Source organism: Dreissena polymorpha, chromosome 2 (assembly GCF_020536995.1).
Source record: "Dreissena polymorpha isolate Duluth1 chromosome 2, UMN_Dpol_1.0, whole genome shotgun sequence".
NCBI classification, from domain to species: domain Eukaryota; kingdom Metazoa; phylum Mollusca; class Bivalvia; order Myida; family Dreissenidae; genus Dreissena; species Dreissena polymorpha.
This window is the reverse complement of record NC_068356.1, coordinates 155,147,307-155,171,107: the sequence shown is the minus strand read 5'-3', so window position 1 is coordinate 155,171,107 and position 23,801 is coordinate 155,147,307. Positions and strand designations below refer to the sequence as shown.

Here is a 23,801-nt window from a genome sequence, read left to right as displayed (position 1 = left end):
TATCCTTGGGAAATTACAAGATAATTTGAGTATACGCCGCAAGTGTTCACTCGAAATCGCAATCGAGTTATTCACCAAAGTTTAGGTAAAGATTTTTCTTTGGAGCTTTGTTGAATATGCGTCCGACAGGTAACAATTCGGAAACACACATAGATACCATCTTTTTTCACTCAAACAAGATAGGTTCGGTCGGGCTAGTTGAAACAGCTTTTTTATTCAGGCTAAAATTAAAATACGAAACAAATGTATCTAAAAAAATCCTATTCATAGAGAACATTATAATTTGCTTGATAATGTATTTGCCATTACCTATGTCAATCTTAATTTCCATCTAGAATTAATCTAAATTTAGTTAGGTCATTGTTACATACATGTATACTTAGTAGAAGAAAACAACGTTCATCGACAGTCTTGCGTTATTTGCAATGTAATATAAATCAATCCATCAAATTTATTCAGATCATAATTTATGTTTCTATATGCCTTGCTCCCACAGACTAGCATTCTTTTGTACGAACAACACAACAGAAAAGTTATAATAATTTAATTCTTGTCAACGTCATACTGCATGTACAGGTTTATTCTAAAAAAACATGATGTAAAGAACAGTTGAATTTATCACATACATGTTTACAATCCGTTTGCTTAGACAATTTATGATTTAATCCATAACAGCGTTAAGCCTGTTCACCATAGATACACATTTCAAAGTGTTTCATTGGCCCATTTAGCTGTTCAATTTCACAATTCGACTAACCAGGTAAAAGCAGTGAAACTGTTTCACTGCTACGCTCGTAAGGTCTAATAGGTTGTTAAAGTACATAACTGATTTTCCTCTTGACTCCTGCCTAAATATTCTGTTTGGCGTATCGCCAGTCGCACAACCGTTCATTTTAATGCAAATAGGCACCACCTTGAATAAATGGTCAATATATATGTTGCACTGATCAGCAGTCATGTGGGTTATCCAAAATGATTCTATTACACTTATAAGTTCATCTTTAGTTTTGGGTTCACATTTCGAAACATATCCTTTAAGTTGGTTCCATACCATTTCTATGGGGTTCAGGTCTGGACTCTGAGCTGGCCATTTTTAGCTCATCTATTTTTTGAAAAAAAATTATGAGCTATTGTCATCACCTTGGCGTCGGCGTCGGCGTCTGGTTAAGTTTTGCGTTTAGGTCCACTTTTCTCAGAAAGTATCAATGCTATTGCATTCAAACTTGGTACACTTACTTACTATCATGAGGGGACTGGGCAGGCAAAGTTAGATAACTCTGGCGTGCATTTTGACTGAATTATGTGCCCTTTTCATACTTAGAAAAGTGAAAATTTTGGTTAAGTTTTGCATTTAGGTCCACTTTTTTCAGAAAGTATCAATGCTATTGCATTCAAACTTGGTACACTTACTTACTATCATGAGGGGACTGGGCAGGCAAAGTTAGATAACTCTGGCGTGCATTTTGACAGAATTATGTGCCCTTTTTATACTTAGAAAATTGAAAATTTTGGTTAAGTTTTGTGTTTAGGTCCATTTTATTCCTTAAGTATCAAAGCTATTGCTTTCATACTTGCAACACTTACTTACTATCATAAGGGGACTGTGCAGGCAAAGTAATGTAACTCTGACTGGCATTTTGACAGAATTATGTGCCCTTTTTATACTTAGAAAATTGAAAATTTGGTTATGTTTTGTGTTTAGGTCCACTTTATTCCTACAGTATCAAAGCTATTGCTTTCATACTTGCAACACTTATTAACTATCGTAAGGGGACTGTGCAGGCAAAGTTATGTAACTCTGACTGGCATTTGGACGGAATTATGGGCCCTTTATACTTAGAAAATTGAAAGTTTGGTTAAGTTTTGTGTTTTGGTCCACTTTACCCCTAAAGTATCATAGATATTGCTTTCATACTTGGAACACTCGCAAACTATCATAAGGGTACAGTAAAAGGACAAGTTGCATAACTCTGGATGTCATTTTTACGGAATTATGGCCCTTTTTTGACTTGGTAACTTTGAATATATGGTTAAATTTTGTGTTTCGATCCACTTTACATCTTAAGTATCAAGGCTATTGCTTTCAAACTTCAAATACTTTCATGCTATCATGAGGTTACTGTACCTGGCAAGTTGAATTTTACCTTGACCTTTGAATGACCTTGACTCTCAAGGTCAAATTATTAAATTTTGCTAAAATTGCCATAACTTCTTTATTTATGATTAGATTTGATTGATACTTTGACAAAACTGTTCTTACCTGACATACCACAAAAGACTCCACCCAAACCATCACCCGTGCCCCCCCCTTTCCCCCCCCTAATCCCCCCCTTTTTTTTTTTTTTTTTTTTTTAAGATCATCTCACAAATGACCACCACACCCTCACACTATACCCCCCCCACCCCACCCCCTCCCCAATTTTTTTTTTTAAACGGTTAAAAAACAAAACTATTTATTTTGATTATTTTATGTTTGAAACACTGTCCAACCATTGCACCCAAGAATCCCCCCCCACCCCCCTCTCCCCACCTGAATCCCCCCCCCCCCCTAATTTTTTTTTTTTTTTTTTTTTTTTTTTTTTTTAGATCATCTCACAAATTACCACCACACCCTCACACTATACCCCCCCCCCCACCTCACCCCCCCCCATTTTTTTTTGAAACGGTTAAAAAACACAAATATTTATTTTATTATTTTATGTTTGAAATACCGTCCAACCATCGCACCTAAGAATCCCCCCCCCCCCCCTCCGATTTTTTTTCCCTTTTTTTCGCATTTTTGGAAGATACCGTAATAAATGTCCACACCCCCACACAATGCACCCCTCTTCACTCCACCCCTCCCTCCTTTGTGATTGAAAATGAGAGTCCCTTCACCTTTAAAAAGAAAATAGATGAGCAGTCTGCACCCGCAAGGCGGTGCTCTTGTTGATTGTTGATTCCATCATGCTCTCCATAAAAGCCATGGCCATTCGAGAACGGTGTTTAGGATCATTGTCCTGTTGAAACCTGTGTGTATTCGGGAATCGCGAGTGGATTGAAGGCACCAAGTTGTCTCGTAAAATAGAATTGGTATAAAATTCGGAGTCCATAATTCCTTCAAAAATAGTAATTTTAGTCGGACCACGTCAACTTATCCCAGCCCACACATGCAGTTTCAGTGGGTGTTTAGGTTTGGGTATGCACATGTTCACTGAATGTTTAGGTCTATACGATGTCCGTTTGATCGAATGTAATTGTATGGAAGATTCATCTGTAAAAATAACATCGTCAAATGTGTCGTTTCGCTCAAGCAGGCTCTGGCAGAAAGCTTTTCTGATGATCTTATTTGCATGGCTAACTAGCTGCGCATATCTAGGAGTTGCGCTTGTATATCCGGCTAGCTGAATTGCACGTTTTGCAGTCGACAAACTAAATTGTTTTCACTTTAGATACACTTATATTTTGACCTTGCTCGGTCAATTGTTTATGAATGTCCGTACTGCTTACGTTTGGATCTTTATTTAATGATTCTTTAATGAAATCAATGTCCAACTGTAATAACTTCCTAGGTGCCCAAGTATTTCAGTGTTCATTTATTTCATCAAATGTAAAACGTCCACTCTCGTATGAATTAATCCAGTAATTCACCTAGTTTCGGGAAATAATTATGCCTTTACATGTACACCCCAGAATTGAAATAATTCGCTTAGTTGAGTACAACGAAATAAGCTCAAATTTTGATTTAACATCAAGTTTCCCCATTGTTGAAGATACGTGAATGCTTAAATTATTGTGAAGGAAAATAACGATTTTAAGAGTTTTTAATACATGACTCGTATAATGCCAAGTTATGACAGCTGTACCCGGTATAAATTTGCCTGTGTAATACGATCAAACATGGAATTCGACATGAAATAACAAGTTGTCAAAATCATGACAGTGCAGCAAGGTTTGTGTAGAGTGATTTTGCAATGAATTAATCCAAAGTGAATTTCTCCATACTAGATTAAGTTTTTACGATTAGGGATTAATAATGATTAATTTTGTAATAATCATCATTTAGAAATGTAAATATAAAGAATATTTTATATATTATGACATGGTAATGAAATATCACATGATTGTTTAACATTGCAAGACATAAACTTGAGGGGAATAGTTAGCGAGTTTAAGATTTGTTTATTTCCAATTACCTTAAGTATTCCTTATTATGCGTGTGATAAGTGCGATTTCACTGTGCACAAGTGTTTGTATAATGTTTAATGTTAGCTATACTCAACTGATTTCATCAAAACCTGTTAAATAATGATGTGTTTCACTTTCACTGCAACATAGACCGCGCACTCGGGAAAATCGTAGAAGTAGTACAATATGAATAAATTGTATTAAAGTATCCCGCTATGCGCATGCATTATTAAACTGTACATAAAAGAAGAAAATATTTATTGAAGCTTGGGAGTTCTGTGTGTCATGCAGATTGTAAAATGTAATGCTTAACATACCTGATGTTCTGCAGGGAAATTAATGGATAGCATTTAACCATGAAATTAATAACAACATTGTGTTGCCTGTTGTTTACTTTAAATATCACTCTGTTGAAAGAGAATTAATTTCACCATGCTCTTGTTTCCTGTAGCAAATTGAAAAGATGTTTTGACATTTAAAATAGCTGTTAGAATAAGCTTTGTTTTAGTTCAGTTAAATTTTAGGTTTTATAGAGAAAGCAGCATAGACATGGAAATATTTTAAAGCAATAATAGGAATAATAGAAAAGAGTTGTTTTAATGCTTTATATGAAAAGTAAAGTATATTGTGAAATTTTTAAATAACTATAGTGTAATAAAAGTATCATATAGTTGAAAAGTGCAATAGTGTGTGTTTATTATTTTTCCTGAGGCGGGTTTAAATAGAACCCTATAGAACACCTGACTTGGCAAAGTCCGTCAGGCATTTTCATATGCAGGGTCATTTCCAATTTCAGACGTTGCTACTTGTCGCTGTTGTAATCGATACAATAATTTTTAGTAATGGCAACCTTTATCTCTTTTTTAAATACGATGTGTCAGAACTCCATTGTTGCATCTTACACCATCTTCATTATCATTTTAATAACTGTTATCTAAGTCTTTACATGTATTGTATGTAGACTTTCAATCCATATTTATAAATGATGTTGCGTAAACACTATTTTAACCATATGAGTAAATAAATAAATAGCAAGGAGATTTGTATAGACATGTTGAAGCTTTTTATCTGCAATTTATTTATTTCGAATTTCGAATATATTTTTATATAGATCTATGAATATAAGTTACATCAATGTACTTACCGTTATTCTAGGCGAAAAACAATTACGATATTATCTATGTAAATGAAAAGGAAAATGAATAGAAATGCTCCAGGGAACAGTTTTGATTAATTTTATTTCATGTCTCAGTAAATGGTGATTCTGTTACTTATAGACACTGTACGATCAAATCGTTATTAAATGAATGTGCATTCAGTCTCTTGTGCCAGTTCTTATATTTATTACTTTGATTATTAACAGATTGAGATCAACGGGGTGTACACTGTGCAGTGGGGAAGCGGCAAGCAGGTTGGACTAGCATCTGCGCTAGCACAGGGGAAAAAAGATGAAATGGAGACAGAAATGACAACAAGGATTGGAGCTTTGTCTGCCCCGACGGGGAAAAGGAAGGCTGTTGAACAAGTCGTCGCCAAGGTCACCAAGGTCACCAAGAAAAGGGCCGCAGTGGTGTCTGTTGGGTCGCCACCCAGTGACAACACGCATCCACCCACATCTGGACAAACAACAACAACTACAGCCACTTCGAGACCTGCTTCACCAACAATCGCCACGGCAACGACGAGACAAGCAACACCAACCATCGCCACGCCAACAACTTCGAGACCTGCATCACCAACCATCGCCACAGCTACGACGAGAAAAGCAACACCAACCATCGCCACGGCTACGACGAGACAAGCAACACCAATCATCGCCACGGCTACGACGAGACAAGAAACACCAACCATATTCACGCCAATCATCACTAGACCTATTTCCACGCCTGCCAGAAGAGTCGGTGCAACAATGGAACCCGGCAGCACGGCACATATTCTTGTGCTGCTCAACGGTATGGAGGCCTACATGGCAGAGCAGACACGAGCCATGATCAATATGGGCAAGCGCCTAACCAAACTGGAAGCGGCAGTGGAGCGGTTGGAGGTGTTGTTCGCGTCAGGCAATCGACAGCCTCTACAGCCACTACAGCCACTACAGCCACTACAGCCTCTACAGCCTCTACAGCCGCTACAGCCTCTACAGCCACTACAGCCACTACAGCCACTACAGCCACTACAGCCTCTACAGCCACTACAGCCTCTACAGCCACTACAGCCACTACAGCCTCTACAGCCACTACAGCCACTACAGCCACTACAGCCACTACAGCCACTACAGCCTCTACAGCCACTACAGCCACTACAGCCACTACAGCCACTACAGCCTCTACAGCCGCTACAGCCTCTACAGCCACTACAGCCACTACAGCCACTACAGCCACTACAGCCTCTACAGCCTCTACAGCCACTACAGCCTCTACAGCCTCTACAGCCACTACAGCCACTACAGCCACTACAGCCACTACAGCCACTACAGCCACTACAGCCTCTACAGCCACTACAGCCACTACAGCCACTACAGCCTCTACAGCCTCTACAGCCTCTACAGCCTCTACAGCCTCTACAGCCACTACAGCCTCTACAGCCTCTACAGCCTCTACAGCCACTACAGCCACTACAGCCACTACAGCCGCTACAGCCACTACAGCCACTACAGCCACTACAGCCACTACAGCCTCTACAGCCTGACCAGGAAAATCAAATGCCTGATACCAGCCTCGTGGACAAGGTTATAGTAGTCGCCATCAACAGGGAGGCCAACAATGAGGCCCACTTTGCCTGTCTTCTGCTGCCGCACATTTTTCCGGAGTTGTTTGGCGCAGACAAGCTCCGGATGTTATTCAATTGGAATGGGGCGGCCGGGAAACAGGCGCTGGATGCCTCCAGGAAGGCATATATAGAAAACATAACAAAGTTTTTCTACCCGGACGCAAGATCCATGTCGGGTTGGACGGCCGTGGTCCTGCGCATTAACGAGCGCGTGAGAAGGAAAGAAAAGAAAAAGAAAAATCAAGCAGAAGCAGAACGTCTGCTACAGGAGGGACTGGAAGAGCTGTCGTTTTTGAACTTGTAAATATCTCTTTCAACCCAAAACTGTGTTTACTGTGTGACATAATTTAATATTAAATGTTTTCCAATTGTGTCAAAAACTATTAAAACTATTAAATCAGACTGATCATAGATGTAAAATAATCTTATTCTTATGTAAAAAATGATAAAGCTCATGAAACACAAACATAAAAAATGTTTGTTATTATTTCAATATAAAATACATTCTGTTGATAATGTGCTTTTGATTTTTGCAATCCAATAACAATAGTTATTTGTAATAAAGACTCTTGCCATTTTCTTCTGACTTCCGTTGTCCTTGTAACACTGCTTGAATGAAACAGCCAAACACTGAAACTGAAATAAAAATATGTTCATAACAAATTACCGGTAACGCTACATCGTGTGAAGAATTGGTTACCACACAAGTTATAATTTACTTCCGACTTACGTTGTCCTTGTAACACTGCTTGAATAAAACAGCCTAACACTGAAATGGAAAAATATGTTAATACAAATGTACATTGAAACAAATAAATGCTACATTGTGTGTAGAAGCAGTAACCACACAAGTTATAATTTGCAAATGTCGAGATACAGGCTTCATTTAGAATAAATCTTGATATATTTGAGGGCGTGATATTATATAAATAAAAATTAATCCGCTTATTAAAGTGATATTATAGGCATATTTCACTGTTGCATTAAGCTGAAAAGAATGAACAGGTCAAAAGAGTTAGTTAATATGTGGTTACTGACCAATTATCTGCAACACATCTTGCTACCAGTTGTTTATAAAACAAAAAACTATAATATTCAATATTTTACATGACTCTCCCAGTCCTCTAAGCCGAAATGATCCTTAAAACAAAATAGTGTCTTTGTGTCGTATGAACGAATCTGCACTAAAACTAGATTTAGATTCACTTCGTAAATCGAATCATTTCTGTCGTCAGTTGTCGAAAAGAATGACGTTTGATATTGAAATGCATTATTTTTTTGTTTCTGCCATATTGTTGTACTATGTTGATGCTGCATTAACAAATATAAGTGTATATGAAATAAAAATACAAAAAATAAACAATGGTGGCGATAGACAACTATAAACTGTAAGATGCCCATAATATCACTTTAAAACATGAAAATAATAACAATTAAAGTAGCGTAAATCTAGGTTTCTATGCTACACAAATGTACATGTAGGTGTATATCTTTTCACTCAATCCGCCGTGTACGTATGCGGCGGATTTACTCCGCAAAAGTACGCGAGGTTAAAACAGACTCGGCGTCGTTGCGCAGTTCGATGCCGAGTGCCTCGGCAATACGCCTGGTGAACACTCAATACGGCCACCGCGTTCTAAATTTCTGGCCATGGCGTAGCCGCGGATTATGTTTGTTCTGCATTGGCTGTACTGTAAGGCCTATATTGTGAAAACTTCAAAAATCTTTCTGTCCATAACCATCTGGCCTAGGGCTATCAAATTTGGTATGTAGTGACATCTAATAGTCCTCTACCAAATTTGTTTAAATTTTATCCCTGGGGTCAAATTTGACCCTGCCCCGGGGGTCACAAAATTGAACATATGCTTATATAATGCCTATTTTGTGAAAACTTAAAAAAAAAATCTTGTCCATAACCATTAGGCCTAGGGCTACACAATTTGGTATGTAGTGACATTGTATAGTCTCTACTTAGTTTGTTCAAATTATGCCCCAGGGGTCAAATTTGACCCTGCCCTGGGGGCCACAAAATCGATCATACATGTATGCCTATATAGTGCATATTTTCACTGCGGGGAATCACGTGGTTTTATTTTGATATGGAACACGGAAAATGGCGGCGTCATTGTCTCGGTAAGAGTAATATTTTTTCTTAGTGTACCTAAATGTTTGATTTTAACCTTCTAAGATGTAGCCTATCATATGCGGAATCGAATTCCGCGTATAATGGTACCTTACATTTCATGTATTACTGAGTAATTTTCTCGCTTACCCTTTGAATTCGAACACATGCGAATGCATGCCAGTGATAGTTTTCACGGATTTAAATGAATACTTCACAAATTTGATAAATATCGACATTCTTCAAATCCTTTTCTTTTTAAATATATACCAGGTTTTCTTTACATTACAAACACATTGTCTGAGAGTCTGAAAACATCGCAGTTTCTGCATAATAAATCAAAAAACAAAAATGATATGTTTCACGGACTACAAATGTATGATATGTTTCACGTTAATTGTATGATATGTTTCACGTATTGTCTAAAGGCGAAAAATAAAACGTCGGATATTTTCTCAGTTACTAGTATGTTTTTAGCACTTAGTACCAGTAAAGCCCAGGACAAAGTGCGGTTAGGTTAACTTGCAGTCGTGATACGTATGATCGACCATGTTTTGAAAATGGCGTAAACTCTAACACATAAATTAACCGCGACCCTCTCTTCACTTAACTGAAGTTTTATCTTAATAATCGAATATCTAACCTTAGTGCATTGTGTTTAATGTGCGTATTATGCTTAATTTTCGCAGATGTCTCTTCTACCGCACGAGCCGCTCGCACTTCTACAACCTTGCAGAAGAGTCCGAGGAAATATATTTGAGCCACCAGGTTAATGCAGAATCTGCGTAGAAAGCACACCCGTTTTGACTGTGTACGAAAAAAAAAAGATCAAAAGGGAAGAAAGAAGATGGGAACAATGTCTTCCTCAATGACGTCTTTACAGCTTGGGTCCTTTGGTTTACGTTGGGAAACGCGCACAGAAATCCTGCCATCTGACAAGATGGGCATTAATTAACGAAAATAAAAGACAGTATGGCAGAAGAAATAATTTTGATCTGACAATTTTGAAAAACGGCAGTTTGCTTTACAAATTAAAAGTTAAAACTATTCAAAATCAGGGTACAATTTATTCACATATTGTTTGTCATTCCTACGTCTTATATAAGCGTTGTTTAAGTTATTATCACATGCTATAGAGTTTGAGACATAGCCGCCGATGCAGCATATTGACTGAAGTCTCAGAAGTGTGTTGTGAATATTCATCCAAATGGTGAACAGATTTTCAATTTTATGCTGGTATGTTATAATATATTTTGTTGCATAAATACGAATTTTGTAACATTGTCATGCACTCAATATGCAATATTAAATTCTATACGTTCAAAAGGGTGTGGGCTAAGTTAAGCTGTTCAAATGTAAACTGCCGCCGTAATATGGATGTCTTATAAATTGCTGTTTCTAAATGATTGTACAATAACAGAACGCTATTTTGCTTTATTTATTTCAAAACAATAATAGGAACATGGATTTGCGTTTATGTGTTCACTAATCAGCAATATCACAGATAATTAAATTAAATCACAGTGTTAATCATGATAACATAGTACAACAAAATCACCATAATCACCTTCAAAAACTAAAATAATAAACAAAAGCGTATCACTCTCCCTGAGGATAATCATCACGATATGGCTGTGTACAAATTGCATCTATACGATCAATTGAAATGAATCACTTACTATACACTGGGTCAAAATTTGTTGCAGTTTCTTAAGCTGATGGCGTATTATTACTTGCAACTGCATTAGTATTCCCTTTTTATCATGTTTTCATTTCGGATGCCTATACAAATTCGGCTTGTGAGTGTATGTCTTTCCGCATTTGCATTACATGATTCGTGGCCCCAAGATGCATAGCCATGTGATCATCATATTGGTCTCTCCTATTCATTTGATGTCCGCATGTGTCACATTTGAACGTCGCTTCTTTATGATGTGTCATGTACGTTCTTATGTCTGCCATTATTGCGAATGACCTCCCACATGTCTCGCACGCAAAATCTTTAGTTTCGTTTCGTGCTGCGCACCTACATGAAAGAAAAGACCAGTGTGCATAAAAAAACATACAAGAAAAAACAAAAGATCTACACGTTAGACTTTGGTGCCTCACATTCCTGTAGTTCAATACAAAACATTGCTGTGTAACCATTAAACAAATGGTCAAGTATTTCATATTTTATCGGGTGACTTGACGTTTTATGAAGCAAAAAATAGTAGATTTAACTTGATCCAATGCGAATGTTTTTAAACTTTTGCCATTCTAGAAGATACGCAATTTGTCACATCCGCCACTAAAAACGGTGCAACGAAGTTTGAGTACTGTCTTGAAACTCATGTCCCGGCATGAAATCGATCCATCTTAAACTGCCAAACGTTTTTTTTTTATCATAAATGACAAAACACAATCGAATAAACCTTGTGATTTTGGTTTTCTTTTTTCGAAAATGCTTCGTACCAATTGAGTAAACATTCCGTGCGTTGTCAATGTGTATGTACATTTTTCTATAGCCATCATCAGCAATCGCAAGAATGGTAACATAAATATTTTACCGATTTCGAAATAATTTTGGTTGCAATGTGTCGGAATAATCGGCTATACACAGTTATAAAATATAATGGGGGGGGGGGGGGGGGGGAATAGTCATCTGTGCTTAAATACACACTGTTTTTCTCACTAACATTTCTGAAAATGCCTAATATTCACAAAACCATCTTACATGTGTCTTGTTAAATTAGCTTTGCTGTAGAAATCCGTCCACAACATTTGTATGGCGCTACCCCCGTATGTTTTCTTTCATGATCTCTTAACCCTGAGGCACTTTGAAAAGCCTTGCCGCAAATTCGACACAACCAAAGTCTGAAAATAAATATGTACCTAGCTCTTTAACAATTGTTACGTGAAACATATCATACACATTTTATTCCGTGAAACATATCATTTTTTATTTACGCGTATATTTATTAACATATTAAGTGGTAAGCCGTCCAGAATATCATACATATTCCAAATTATGTTTCTCAAATTTCTCATGCAATAATATGGTATGACCTATGTTTATTTTATGAAATATATGACACAATGTCTTTATTCCGTGAAAACTATCATTTTAAATAATTCACTTTGAAATAAATTCAAAGGGTATATGAGAAAATATGGTAGTTAATTTATAAAAGTAAGATATCATTGGACGCGGATTTCGATTACGCATATGATAGGCTACATCATTTCAAGCTAATATCTCGAATTTAAGTACGAGAAGCAAAAAAGTTACTCTTACCGAGACAATGATGCCGCCATTTTCCGTGTTCCATATCAAAATAAAACCACGTGATTCCCCGCAGTGATTTTGTGAAAACTTTAAAAATCTTTTGTCCTTAACCATAAGGCATAGGGCTACCAAATTTGGTATGTAGTGACATCTAATAGTTCTCTACCAAGTTTGTTAAAATTATGCCCCTTGGGTCAAATTTGACCCTGTCCGGGGGGTCACAAAACTGAACATACACTTATATGGGGCCTATTTTGTGAAAACTTAAAAAACGTTTTGACCATTGGGCCTAGGGCTACCAAATTTGGTATGTAGTAACATCTAATAAACCTCTACCAAATTTGTTCAATAATGCCTCTGAGGTCAACTTTGACCCTGCCCCGGGGGGTCACAAAATTGAATAAACGCTTATAAAGCACCTATTTTGTGAAATCTTAAAAAATCTTTTTGTCGAAAACCATTGGGACTATTGCTACCAAATTTGGTATGCAGTAACATCTTATAGTCCTCTACCAAGTTTGTTCAAATTATGCCCTTTGGGTCAAATTTGACCCTGACCCGCGGGTCACAAAATTGAACATTATATACACTTATATCTTGCTTATTTTGTGAAAACTTTTAAAATATTCTTGTCCTTAACTCAAGAACCTAGGGCTACCACATTTTGTATGTAGTGAGATATAGTAGTCCTCTACAAAGCAGCGTTATAGATAATTTTTACCCATGGGGGCAGTGATTCATTTTGAAATCTACATCAATGAGTCCCTGGGACTTGCATATTTATAAGCAATAGGTCCAAACTGAAAACAATGGGTCCCAGATTGTGTCTTTATAAATTAAAAAAAAATAATCTACTTAAAATGATACGCCTTAGCCAGGGGCTCTTTTATGCAATTTTACAGCTAAAAACAGAATTAGGTTTTTAGCAAGAGAATATTTATTTGTTTTATTTTTAATAACAAACAGTGAAACATATAACATCTTAAACAGAGATCTTTTAATATCTTTAACAATTTGGACTGACTAGAGTTTTTATAAATTGGATGACTATTGTTTATAATTTTTGGGTCAAAATTAGCCCTTTCAAAAGAGTGACAAAAGACAATTTCTCCTTTGGTCAAAAGGTTTACACCTTCAATACAGATTTAGTGTAACGGTTAATATTTTCCTGAATTTGGTCAAGACCTTATTATGTACAGAAAAAAACCTTTCACATCCTGCAGTATGAACAGCAGATGTCTGTGTAGTTAAAAGGACTTACATTCTACATTACATAGGACAGAATACTGTACGATTTGTATCACTATTATGAATGTACCGTATAAAAATAAAAGATGCTATTTATTTCAGAACTTGCAAATTTTAAATTGTCACTTTAGAAAAAACAACAATGCTCAATTAATCCAGAGTAAGTTTAAAAACATCGCTTTACTATATAACTGTCTGCGCACACAACAGACGAATGCAAATAGTGTTTTCCGTTATTTATTCTTCACATTTAAACCACATGGTTTACATCGAGGCTGCGTTATCGATAAATATCTACACAGCAAGTTTAAATTGTTGAGTATCAATTTTGAAAACCTTTTTGGGTGGCATTTTCTTTGTTTACCATCCGGGACAGCCAATGAAACGTCCAACAAACTTTTAATAAAAAAACGTAACTGATTGGATAATTGATATATTTCAACCAATCAAAATACGCGTACTACATTCCGAAAATAGTAATGTGACTTCCTTTCTACTTTTCAAAACGGTGTTTACATGTGTTTCGCTTATCTCCACAAATCGAACTCGGTATCGTGTACAACTTTGACGATGTTGAAAATCGGAGTTTTTATGTCCCCCACTATAGTAGTGGGGGACATATTGTTTTTGCCCTGTCTGTTGGTTGGTCTGTTGGTTGGTTGGTTTGCGCCAACTTTAACATTTTGCAATAACTTTTGCTACATTGAAGATAGCAACTTCATATTTGGCATGCATGTGTATCTCATGAAGCTGCACATTTTGAGTGGTGAAAGGTCAAGGTCAAGGTCATCCTTCAAGGTCAGAGGTCAAATATATGTGCCCCAAATCGCTTATTTTATGAATACTTTTGCAATATTGAAGATAGCAAGTTGATATTTGGCATGCATGTGTATCTTATGGAGCTGCACATTTTGAGTGGTGAAAGGTCAAGGTCAAGGTCATCCTTCAAGGTCAAATATATGGGTCAAAATTGCTCATGTAATGTCACTTCTGCAATATTGAAGCTAGCAATTTTATATTTGAAATGCGTGTGTTTCACAAGGAGCTGCACATTTTGAGTGGTGAAGGGTAAAGGTCAAGGTCATCCTTCAAGGTCAAACGTCATATAGGGGGACATTGTGTTTCACAAACACATCTTGTTAAACAATGCATCCCAAGGACTCACATGTTTGGGAATGATGCATCCCCAGAAAAAAACATGCGTCTGGCACGCGGGACGCACGGCAAAATGAATCACTGTGGGGGTTAATACCCCCACTTTTTAAAGCATGGGGGTTAATGGTCAATTTTGCCTTGCTTGAAGGGTAATTTGCTAAAAGTAAAACAAGAATATAGCCGGGGTACAGACATGCTACTTTAATAATGTTTAACATCAATTAACCATTAACTTTGTGTATTCCTTCATATTAGTAGGTTTCTTAATTTCTTGTTATTTTAACTTGTATTGTTGGCAGATTAGATTTAAGAAGATCTTCGTCCTTATCGTCCACCACCGTGGGCCACCGAAAACTTTTTTGCCATCTTTCAACAGTTGTTTCATTAGCGTTTTAGTGGTTCCTTTTTGATTTAAAAAACAAGAGGAAATTAAGTCATTCAGTATTGGCAGTACAATTTTATTACTCGATACAATTTTTGCCGTACACAAAGAATCAATTTTACTTTGAGAAGTAATTTGTGTTAGCTTGGAAGAAGCCATGCTGACCACTTCATGTAATTTAATAAACACATCAGCGCTTGACTGTCTGTTAAAAAATCAATACTAAATTTACCATGCGTCTAGATGATACAGAGTATACATACCGACAGGCTAACTATTTCTACAATCCAGCTCTAATTTTTACGATAACCAGTCTCATATTTTGACTAAAGACAATCAGCTGTTTATATTTATGCCTGCCTTCGAAGAAGAGGGGGTATATTGCTTTGCACGTGTCGGTTGGTCTGTCTGTCTGTCGGTCCGTCCGCCAGGTGGTTTCAGGATGATAACTCAAGAACGCTTGGGCCTAGGATCATGAAACTTCATAGGTACATTGATCATGACTTGCAGATGACCCCTATTGATTTTGAGGTCACAAGGTCAAAGGTCAAGGTCACGGTGACCCGAAATAGTAAAATGGTTTCGGGATGATAACTCAAGAACGCATACGCCTAGAATCATGAAACTTCATGGGTAGATTGATCATGACTCGCAGATGACCCCGATTGATTTTGAGGTCACTAGGTCAAAGGTCAAGGTCACATTGACCCGAAATAGTAAAATGGTTTCCGGATGGTAACTCAAGAATGCATACGCCTAGGATCATGAAACTTCATGGGTAGATTGATCATGACTCGCAGATGAACCCTATCAATTTTGAGGTCACTAGGTCAAAGGTCAAGGTCATGGTGACCCAAAATAGTAAAATGATTTTCGGATGATAATTCAAGAACGCATATGCCTAGGATCATGAAACTTTATAGGTAGATTGATCATGACTCGCAGATGACCCCTATTGATGTTTAGGTCACTAGGTCAAAGGCCAAGGTCACGGTGATCCGAAATAGTAAAATGATTTTCGGATGATAACTCAAGAACGCATATGCCTAGGTTCATGAAACTTCATAGGTAGATTGATCATGACTCGCAGATGATTCCTATTGATTTTGAGGTCACAAGGTCAAAGGTCAAGGTCACGGTGACCCGAAATAGTAAAATGATTTTCGGATAATAACTCAAGAACGCTTTTGCCTTGGATCATGACACTTCATAGGTACATTGATCGTGACTTGCAGATGACCCCTATTGATTTTCAGGTCACTATGTCAAAGGTTAAGGTCAGTGACAAAAGTCGTATTCACACAATGGCTGCCAGTACAACGGACAGCCCATATGGGGGGCATGCATGTTTTACAAACAGCCCTTGTTGTTAAATATATCAAAGCGGCGCAGATGGGGGCATTGTGTTTCTGACAAACACATTGTGGTAAAAGGTCAACGTCAAGGTCATCCTTCAAGGTCTACGGTAAAAAATACACATTTAAAGGGAGATCATTATTCAATATTGAACATAGCTACTTTATATATTTTGCATGCATGTGTATCTCATGGAGCTGCACATTTTGAGTGGTGAATCTAAAGTCACGGTATTGGCTTTTAATTATTTGCTACTAAAAATAGAGGTTTGTTAGAGACAATTATTTTCAAGGGAAGTAATTTATATAATTATAAATCTCATATATTTCCTGACCAAGAATTGAAGTTCTTTTCACAGTTACTGTACAGATTTATTATTTTGATTATTTATAACTCAAATGATTGATTTGTCAAAGTTTTTTTTTAAATGATATAATTATCATTTCTTTCATGTACTTAGTTGTTAATAGTAGTGTTCATTACATACCTTTAAAGGGAGATGATTTCTATACCTGCCAAATGATAAATAGAAATTTTATTTCAAAGTGGCGCAGTAGGGGGCATTGTGTTTCTGACGAACACATCTCTTGTTTTTATTTACGATGTACGCAGATAATTTACAGCATTAGCGTAAGTCCAGATTGGCTTTCTTAAATGTACGCAGGGAAATGATAAATTGATCGATCTTGATATTTCTAATGCGTATATTACGCTGATACGCAGCTTATCTAGAACGCTGTCTACAAAGTTTGCTCAAATTATGCCCCTGGGGTTAAATTTGACCCAGCCCAAGGGGTCACACAAGTGTACATGTGCTTAAATAGGGCCTATATTTTAGTATTTGCACATGCCGAGAATATTTGTTTCAGCCTTTTTTTCAGCAGTGGAGCTCTTGTTTTTAAATATAATTTTGGCAGGTACAGTTCATTTTGACAAGGGAAGTAATATTTTTATATTTTGCAGATGTTTTTAATGCAATGCTTTCAGACATTGAGCTGATTTTTGGTATGCTAGTCTACATACATGCCCAACAGATGAAGTGTGAAATTCATGCCGGTCTGTTGTAATGGGCCTTTTTAGCTCACTTATCACGAAGTGACATGGTGAGCTTATGTGATCGTGTGATGTCCGGCATCCGTTGTGTGTGCGTCTGTTAACAATTTGTTTGTGTAGACAGTAGAGGTCACAGTTTTCATCCAATCTTTATGAAATTTGGTCATATTGTTTATCTTGATGAAATCTGGGTTGAGATTGTATTTGGGTCATCTGGGGTCAAAAACTAGGTCACTAGGTCAAATAATAGAAAAACCTTGTGTAGACAGTAGAGGTCACAGTTTTCATCCAATCTTAATGAAATTTGGTCAGAATGTTAATCGTGATGAAATCTGGGCTGGGATTGTATTTGGGTCATCTGGGGTCAAAAACTAGGTCAAATAATAGAAAAACCTTGTGTAGACCATAGAGGTCACAGTTTTCACCACTTCTTAATGAAATTTTGTTAGAATGTATAATTTGATGAAATCTGGCTTGGGATTGTATATGGGTCATCTGAGGTCATAAAGTAGGTCATCTGTTCAAATCATAGTAAAACTTCCTGTAGACGATAGAGGTCACAGTTTATCAGATCTTTATGAAATTTTGTCAGAATGTTTATCTTGATTGAATCTGGGTTGGGATTATATATAAATCAACTCAATTCCTAAAAATGAACTTATGCACTTTGGTGACCTTCAATTTTTGACCACTTGTGCAACTTAATTTATTGATATGAACGATATGAGTTATCAAGTTGATAAAGGAATTATTTATACTATATGTTCTGTGAATAAGAGATTTCATTACTTAACATACTTATATCTTTAGTTTATTTATATTTTAGTGTACAGTACAGGCACAGTGTACTTAAACAAATGCCACTCGCCGTGGTGTTCATCTCACTGTGTTCGCTTACCAATATGAACCCCGCGATGGGTGTTCAGATTAAATGTCACGGGGGCCGTTTGCCATAAGGCGAACACCGCGAGTCACTGCGGACCCATAACATCTACCGCTGTGTTCATTGTGTTTGCTTAAAATAAAATAATTCAACATAAACGTATTGTATTGATCCCTTTCATTTAAAAGTGATAATGAATAATGTATTTCACACCCATGCCCATTACAGTGTTTTCAGTCTTATTAATCGCCGCGTATAAAAGAAAACAGTGTTCCCACTAGCTGTAGGATACTGCACATGGAGGAGTGTTAATTGAGTGTTTGATTATTCAATTAACAGTTTGAAGCCATGGAGAACTCATAACTGATTCTAGTAATCATATTATCCCGAGTCTCCGGATTCCCTGATACATACGTGTCAACTGTCTCTATCGCATACATGCAACTTCTGCCATCTGTATCCATTACTCGATAATCCCATACATGCCCGATTTCCATGTTTAAAATCAAATTATGGGTGGGTCATATAGACCATAAGAGTCATAAACACAAACGTTTGCAATTTTCAAAAGTATCAAATGAATTTTGGCATATGATTCTATTTAAAGATTTGATGAAATAAGCGCCCAATCAGGACAGTTGACACAGTAACTGTTGTATTGCTACATGCGTAAATCACCAGACATGGTTTGCATGTATCGTGTACAGCTAATTTAGGTCACAACTTCTACATGAAATAAATGAATTTCTTTGTTCTGATAAAAAGCGCGCGAAAATTGGTGTGGGTGTATTTCTTTGTAAATACAAATTTCGTAGCGGGTACACCATTGAGATCATTTAATTTCCATTAAATGTTTCGGAGTGAATTTCAACTTAAAGTACCGGGGTATCTCGCGAATTATTTGGCATTGACATTTCCTCTTAATAAAAATATAATTTAAACACGCTGTGTCGTTACCGTTGTACTGTATCAGTTCCTTCATTATTGAAACAATTATTGTATTGTATACTGACTGCTCACAAGTTGCTTAACATACTGATGCAATACGTAAATTCGGACAGTACTTACAGTCGAACACAAGTAAAAAAATGATTTACCAATACTCTCTTGATTTCTTTGAAACTTGATATTTGTTGTTAATAGTATTGATCATCTAAACACTTTATTTATGTTTCCGACTTTACGTACTGTCCGAATTTAAGTACGCATACATGTGCACACATAAGGGACTTGAACGGTGTTGGGATAGTATAATAAAGTGTGTTTAGACCGAAAATGCCAAAAAAATTATTTTAATACAATAATAGTAACAAGGGTTTCAACTAAAAAATTTATATTTTCTGAAATCTATCAATAAAATTCCGGTTGCATTGCCAAAAAATAATACAAATCAACAACTTTGGTATGCAGATGTAGCTTAGACATAGCTCTATCCAATAACAATAACAACTTTTAGCATAAAGCATTGAAAATCCTATTTTGAAGAACTTAAACACTAAAAAATTGTCTCTTTTTTTACTCGGCCGAGAAGTCGCAACATGGCAGACACCCACATTTACGCCGTTAACATGTGTCTAGAACGCATCTGTGGTCATTTACACGCATGCAATCGATAAATAAACTGATATTTTGCCAGCTTACCAAGTAATCATATGCGAAGCATGCAACCGATCTATAATTTCAACTAATTTTCGAATTGGATTTTACGTTTCAACCGGAGGCGACCATAACTTGTGACATGACTGAAAGCCTACACAACTTATAAAACGTTTGTTCTCATTGGATAATAATTTGATGTACGGGCCCGGTTGTAATAAGGTATGATGGTGAATGCCAGGCTTAAGTATGTTTTGTAAACATTAACACGTGCTTTTCTATTCCCAGCGCATTACCAAGTATCACCAAAGGTATTAAAATGTGTTAGAGTGTTTGACAATCATTTGAAGTATAAATTATTTTAACCATACTTTTACAAAACAAAAACACATTTTTGAACGGTCACAACTGAAACTGGCAATGAGCAATAATATATTAAAAAATCTGATTAGCTAGCGTGTGAATCATTGTTTCAAACTTTGTCTTTTGCATGAAAGTTAGTATCATCCAGTTTTGTGATATCTGGCTTCTCCGCTATAATTAATTCCAGACAGGAAACCAGTACTAGCTTTTGCTAGGCATAGAGTAGCGTTGTTGTGTTTAGTATGTCCACTACAATAGCCAATGAAACGATGTTTTACAAATCATCTCTAGATGATCTTAATGGCTGTATTGATAAACAAAATTTGAAGTCATCACATTAATTTTTATGCAAGACATAATTTAATCTGACACTTCCGACAGGTAGAAATCAAATTATTTTAATTTTTATGTACTTTTCTCCTATTGCAAGGTTGTACATTGTGTGCTTAATCGTTCTAGACACATGTTTAGGGCGTGAATGTAGGGGTTCGCTGTGTTGCGACTTCTCTGTCGAGTAAACAAAAATGACAATTTTAGAGCGTTTAAGTTCTCAAAAATAACATTTTCAGTGCCTTGTGCTAAAAGTTATTGTTTATTGATACAGCTATGTCTTAGCTACGTCTACATGACATAGTGGTTAATTTGTATTATTTTTATGCTCCCCAAAAAATTTATTTTTGGGGGAGCATATAGTCGCTGCTTCGTCCGTCCGTCCTTCTGTCCTTCCGTCCTTCCGTCCGTGCACAATTTTTGTTTGGGCTATTTCTCAGCAACTAATGACAGGAATTCAATGAAACTTTATGGGAAGCTTCACTACCAAGAGGAGATGTGCATATTATCAGCGGGTTCTGGTCGGATGATTTTATACAGAGTTATGGCCCTTTGAAATTTTCTATAAACTCTACATATAGTGCAATTCTTGTCCGGTCTATTTCTTAGCAACTAATGACCGGAATTCAATGAAACTTTATGGGAAGCTTCACTACCAAGAGAAGATGTGCATATTATCAGTGGGTTCTGGTCGGATGACTTTTCACAGAGTTATGGCCCTTTGAAATTTTCTATAAAAAAATTCTTGTCCTCCCAACTACTGTGCCCTCAAGACGTTTCCTTTTATCTGAATATATAGTGCAATATTGTGACAAAAAAACAACTTTGGGGAGCATCACCCTATTATTATATTAAATTTTTTATGCCCCCCTTCGAAGAAAAGGGGGTATATTGTTTTGCACATGTCGGTCGGTCGGTCTGTCGGTCCGTCCTTCCAACAGATGGTTTCCGGATGATAACTCAAGAGTGCTTAGGGTAGGATCATGAAACTTCATAGGTACATTGATCATGACTGTCAGATCACCCCTATTGATTTTCAGGTCACTAGGTCAAAGGTCAAGGTCACAGTGACTCGAAACAGTAAAATGGTTTCCGGATGATAACTCAAGAATGCTTACGCCTAGGATCATGAAACTTCATAGGTACATTGATCATTACTCGCAAATGACCCCTATTGATTTTCAGGTCACTAGGTCAAAGGTCAAGGTCACAGTGACTCTAAACAGTAAAATGGTTTCCGGATGATAACTCAAGAATGTTTACGCCTAGGATCATGAAACTTCATAGGCACATTGATCTTGACTGGCAGATGACCCCTATTGATTTTCAGGTCACTAGGTCAAAGGTCAAGGTCACAGTGACTCAATATAGTAAAATGGTTTCCGGATGATAACTCAAGAATGCTTACACCTAGGATCATGAAACTTCATAGATACATGGATCATGACTGGCAGATGACCTCTTTTAATTTTCAGGTCACTAGGTCAAAGGTCAGGGTCACAGTAACAAAAAACATATTCACACAATGGCTGCCACTACAACTGACAGCCCATATGGGGGGCATGCATGTTTTACAAACAACCCTTGTTTTTTTTTAAGCCCCCCTTCGAAGAAGAGGGGGTATATTGTTTTGCACATGTAGGTCCGTACGTATGTCTGTACGTCCGTCCGTATGTCCGTCCATCTGTACACCAGATGGTTTCCGGATGATAACTCAAGAACGCTTAGGCTTAGGATCATGAAACTTCATTGATCATTACTCGCAAATGACCCCTATTGATTTTGAGGTCACTAGGTAAAAGGTCAAGGTCACGGTGACCCGAAATAGTAAAATGGTTTCCGGATGATAACTCAAGAACACTTATGCTAGGATCATGAAACTTCATAGGTACATTGATCATGACTCGCAGATGACCCCTATTGATTTTCAGGTCACTAGGTCAAAGGTCAAGGTCGCGGTGACCCGAAATAGTAAAATGGTTTCCGGATGATAACTCAAGAATGCTTATGCCTAGGATCATGAAACTTGATAGGTACATTGATCCAGGGCTTAACACTAACTTTTTTTTCAACTAGTCCATTCGGGCTAGTAAATGCAGAACCTACTAGCCCTGACCAACCTTTCATGTGCCCCGACCAAAGTATTATCAAAACCTTTATATTTATCATTTAACTTGTTTTTTCTTGTGTGTGGAGATGCATAATTATGATTCAATCATTCTTATAAGCTTGCCTTACTTATGCTAATGTATTCAATATTCATCTACTTAAGACATCTATTTGTAAACTTCACGCCATTTCGGGAGAAATTTCCTTGTTGTTTTTTTCCTCATACTTCCTCTTACTTTCCGCTTTCCCTTATCTTTTCTTATCCAAGGAACCCCCATCCCCACCCGTAAAGCCAAACTTAAACAACGACATGAACGTTAAAACCTTTTTACATAGATTGCCGCAGTTGCCGTCTGACAACAAACGGTAAGTGAATCTTAGGTGTCGCAAAATAACAAATAACGTGTTTCGGTAGTCGTAACAATTGTACAAGGTTAACTCTCTACTAAAAGCCTTTTTACATAGATTGCCGCAGTTGCCGTCTGACAACAAACGGTAAGTGAATCTTAGGTGTCGCAAAATAACAAATAACGTGTTTCGGTAGTCGTAACAATTGTACAAGGTTAACTCTCTACTAAAAGCCTGGATCGACCATTAATATTAGTTTTGCTAATTGAATTGCGTAAAAAAGATTGTCAAAACACTTCTAATCGATCAAACAAATTAAAATTATTTAAAATTGATAAATAAATAATAATTTTATATCAACTTTGTGTTAATGTCGAGTTTTATACCTTCATCGATCCCGGACAATCCTGGGCCATCCCGGCTTTTAGTTTAAAACGTATTTTTATCGAGAAAACACGTCACTTCGAGGAAACCAATCAAAACCGTATCTAGCGGAATTCCGTTTAAAAATAGGCACTGACGTGTTTTACCAGGAAAACAACCGGGGATTTTCTGAATTGTCGGCCTCTTTTTGATTGCAATCAGGGGGTTCCAAATCTATTTCGAGTTACGATCTGTTTGTAGTCTCCGACTTCAGTCTGGGATTTAATTG

General features: G+C 36.9%; 2 protein-coding genes across 11 annotated transcripts in view; both read left to right on the top strand.

Moving 5' to 3' along the window:
- LOC127869550 (uncharacterized) overlaps positions 1 to 7,515 on the top strand; it is a 9,587-nt gene extending 2,072 nt beyond the window's left edge. Inside the window, exons 1-2 of one of the 2 annotated variants that reach the window (XM_052412213.1) lie at positions 4,465 to 4,782; positions 5,531 to 7,515. In XM_052412213.1, the coding sequence (XP_052268173.1) occupies positions 5,621 to 7,240 (1,620 nt within the window). In that variant the 5' untranslated portion in view covers positions 4,465 to 4,782; positions 5,531 to 5,620 and the 3' untranslated portion in view covers positions 7,241 to 7,515. Of the gene's footprint in view, positions 1 to 4,464; positions 4,783 to 5,530 lie in introns of those variants that run through there. The other variant, XM_052412211.1, reaches the window with a different exon arrangement.
- LOC127869549 (sterile alpha motif domain-containing protein 9-like) overlaps positions 1 to 23,801 on the top strand; it is a 225,913-nt gene that overhangs the window by 24,365 nt on the left and 177,747 nt on the right. The gene's annotated exons all lie outside the window — the stretch shown is intronic.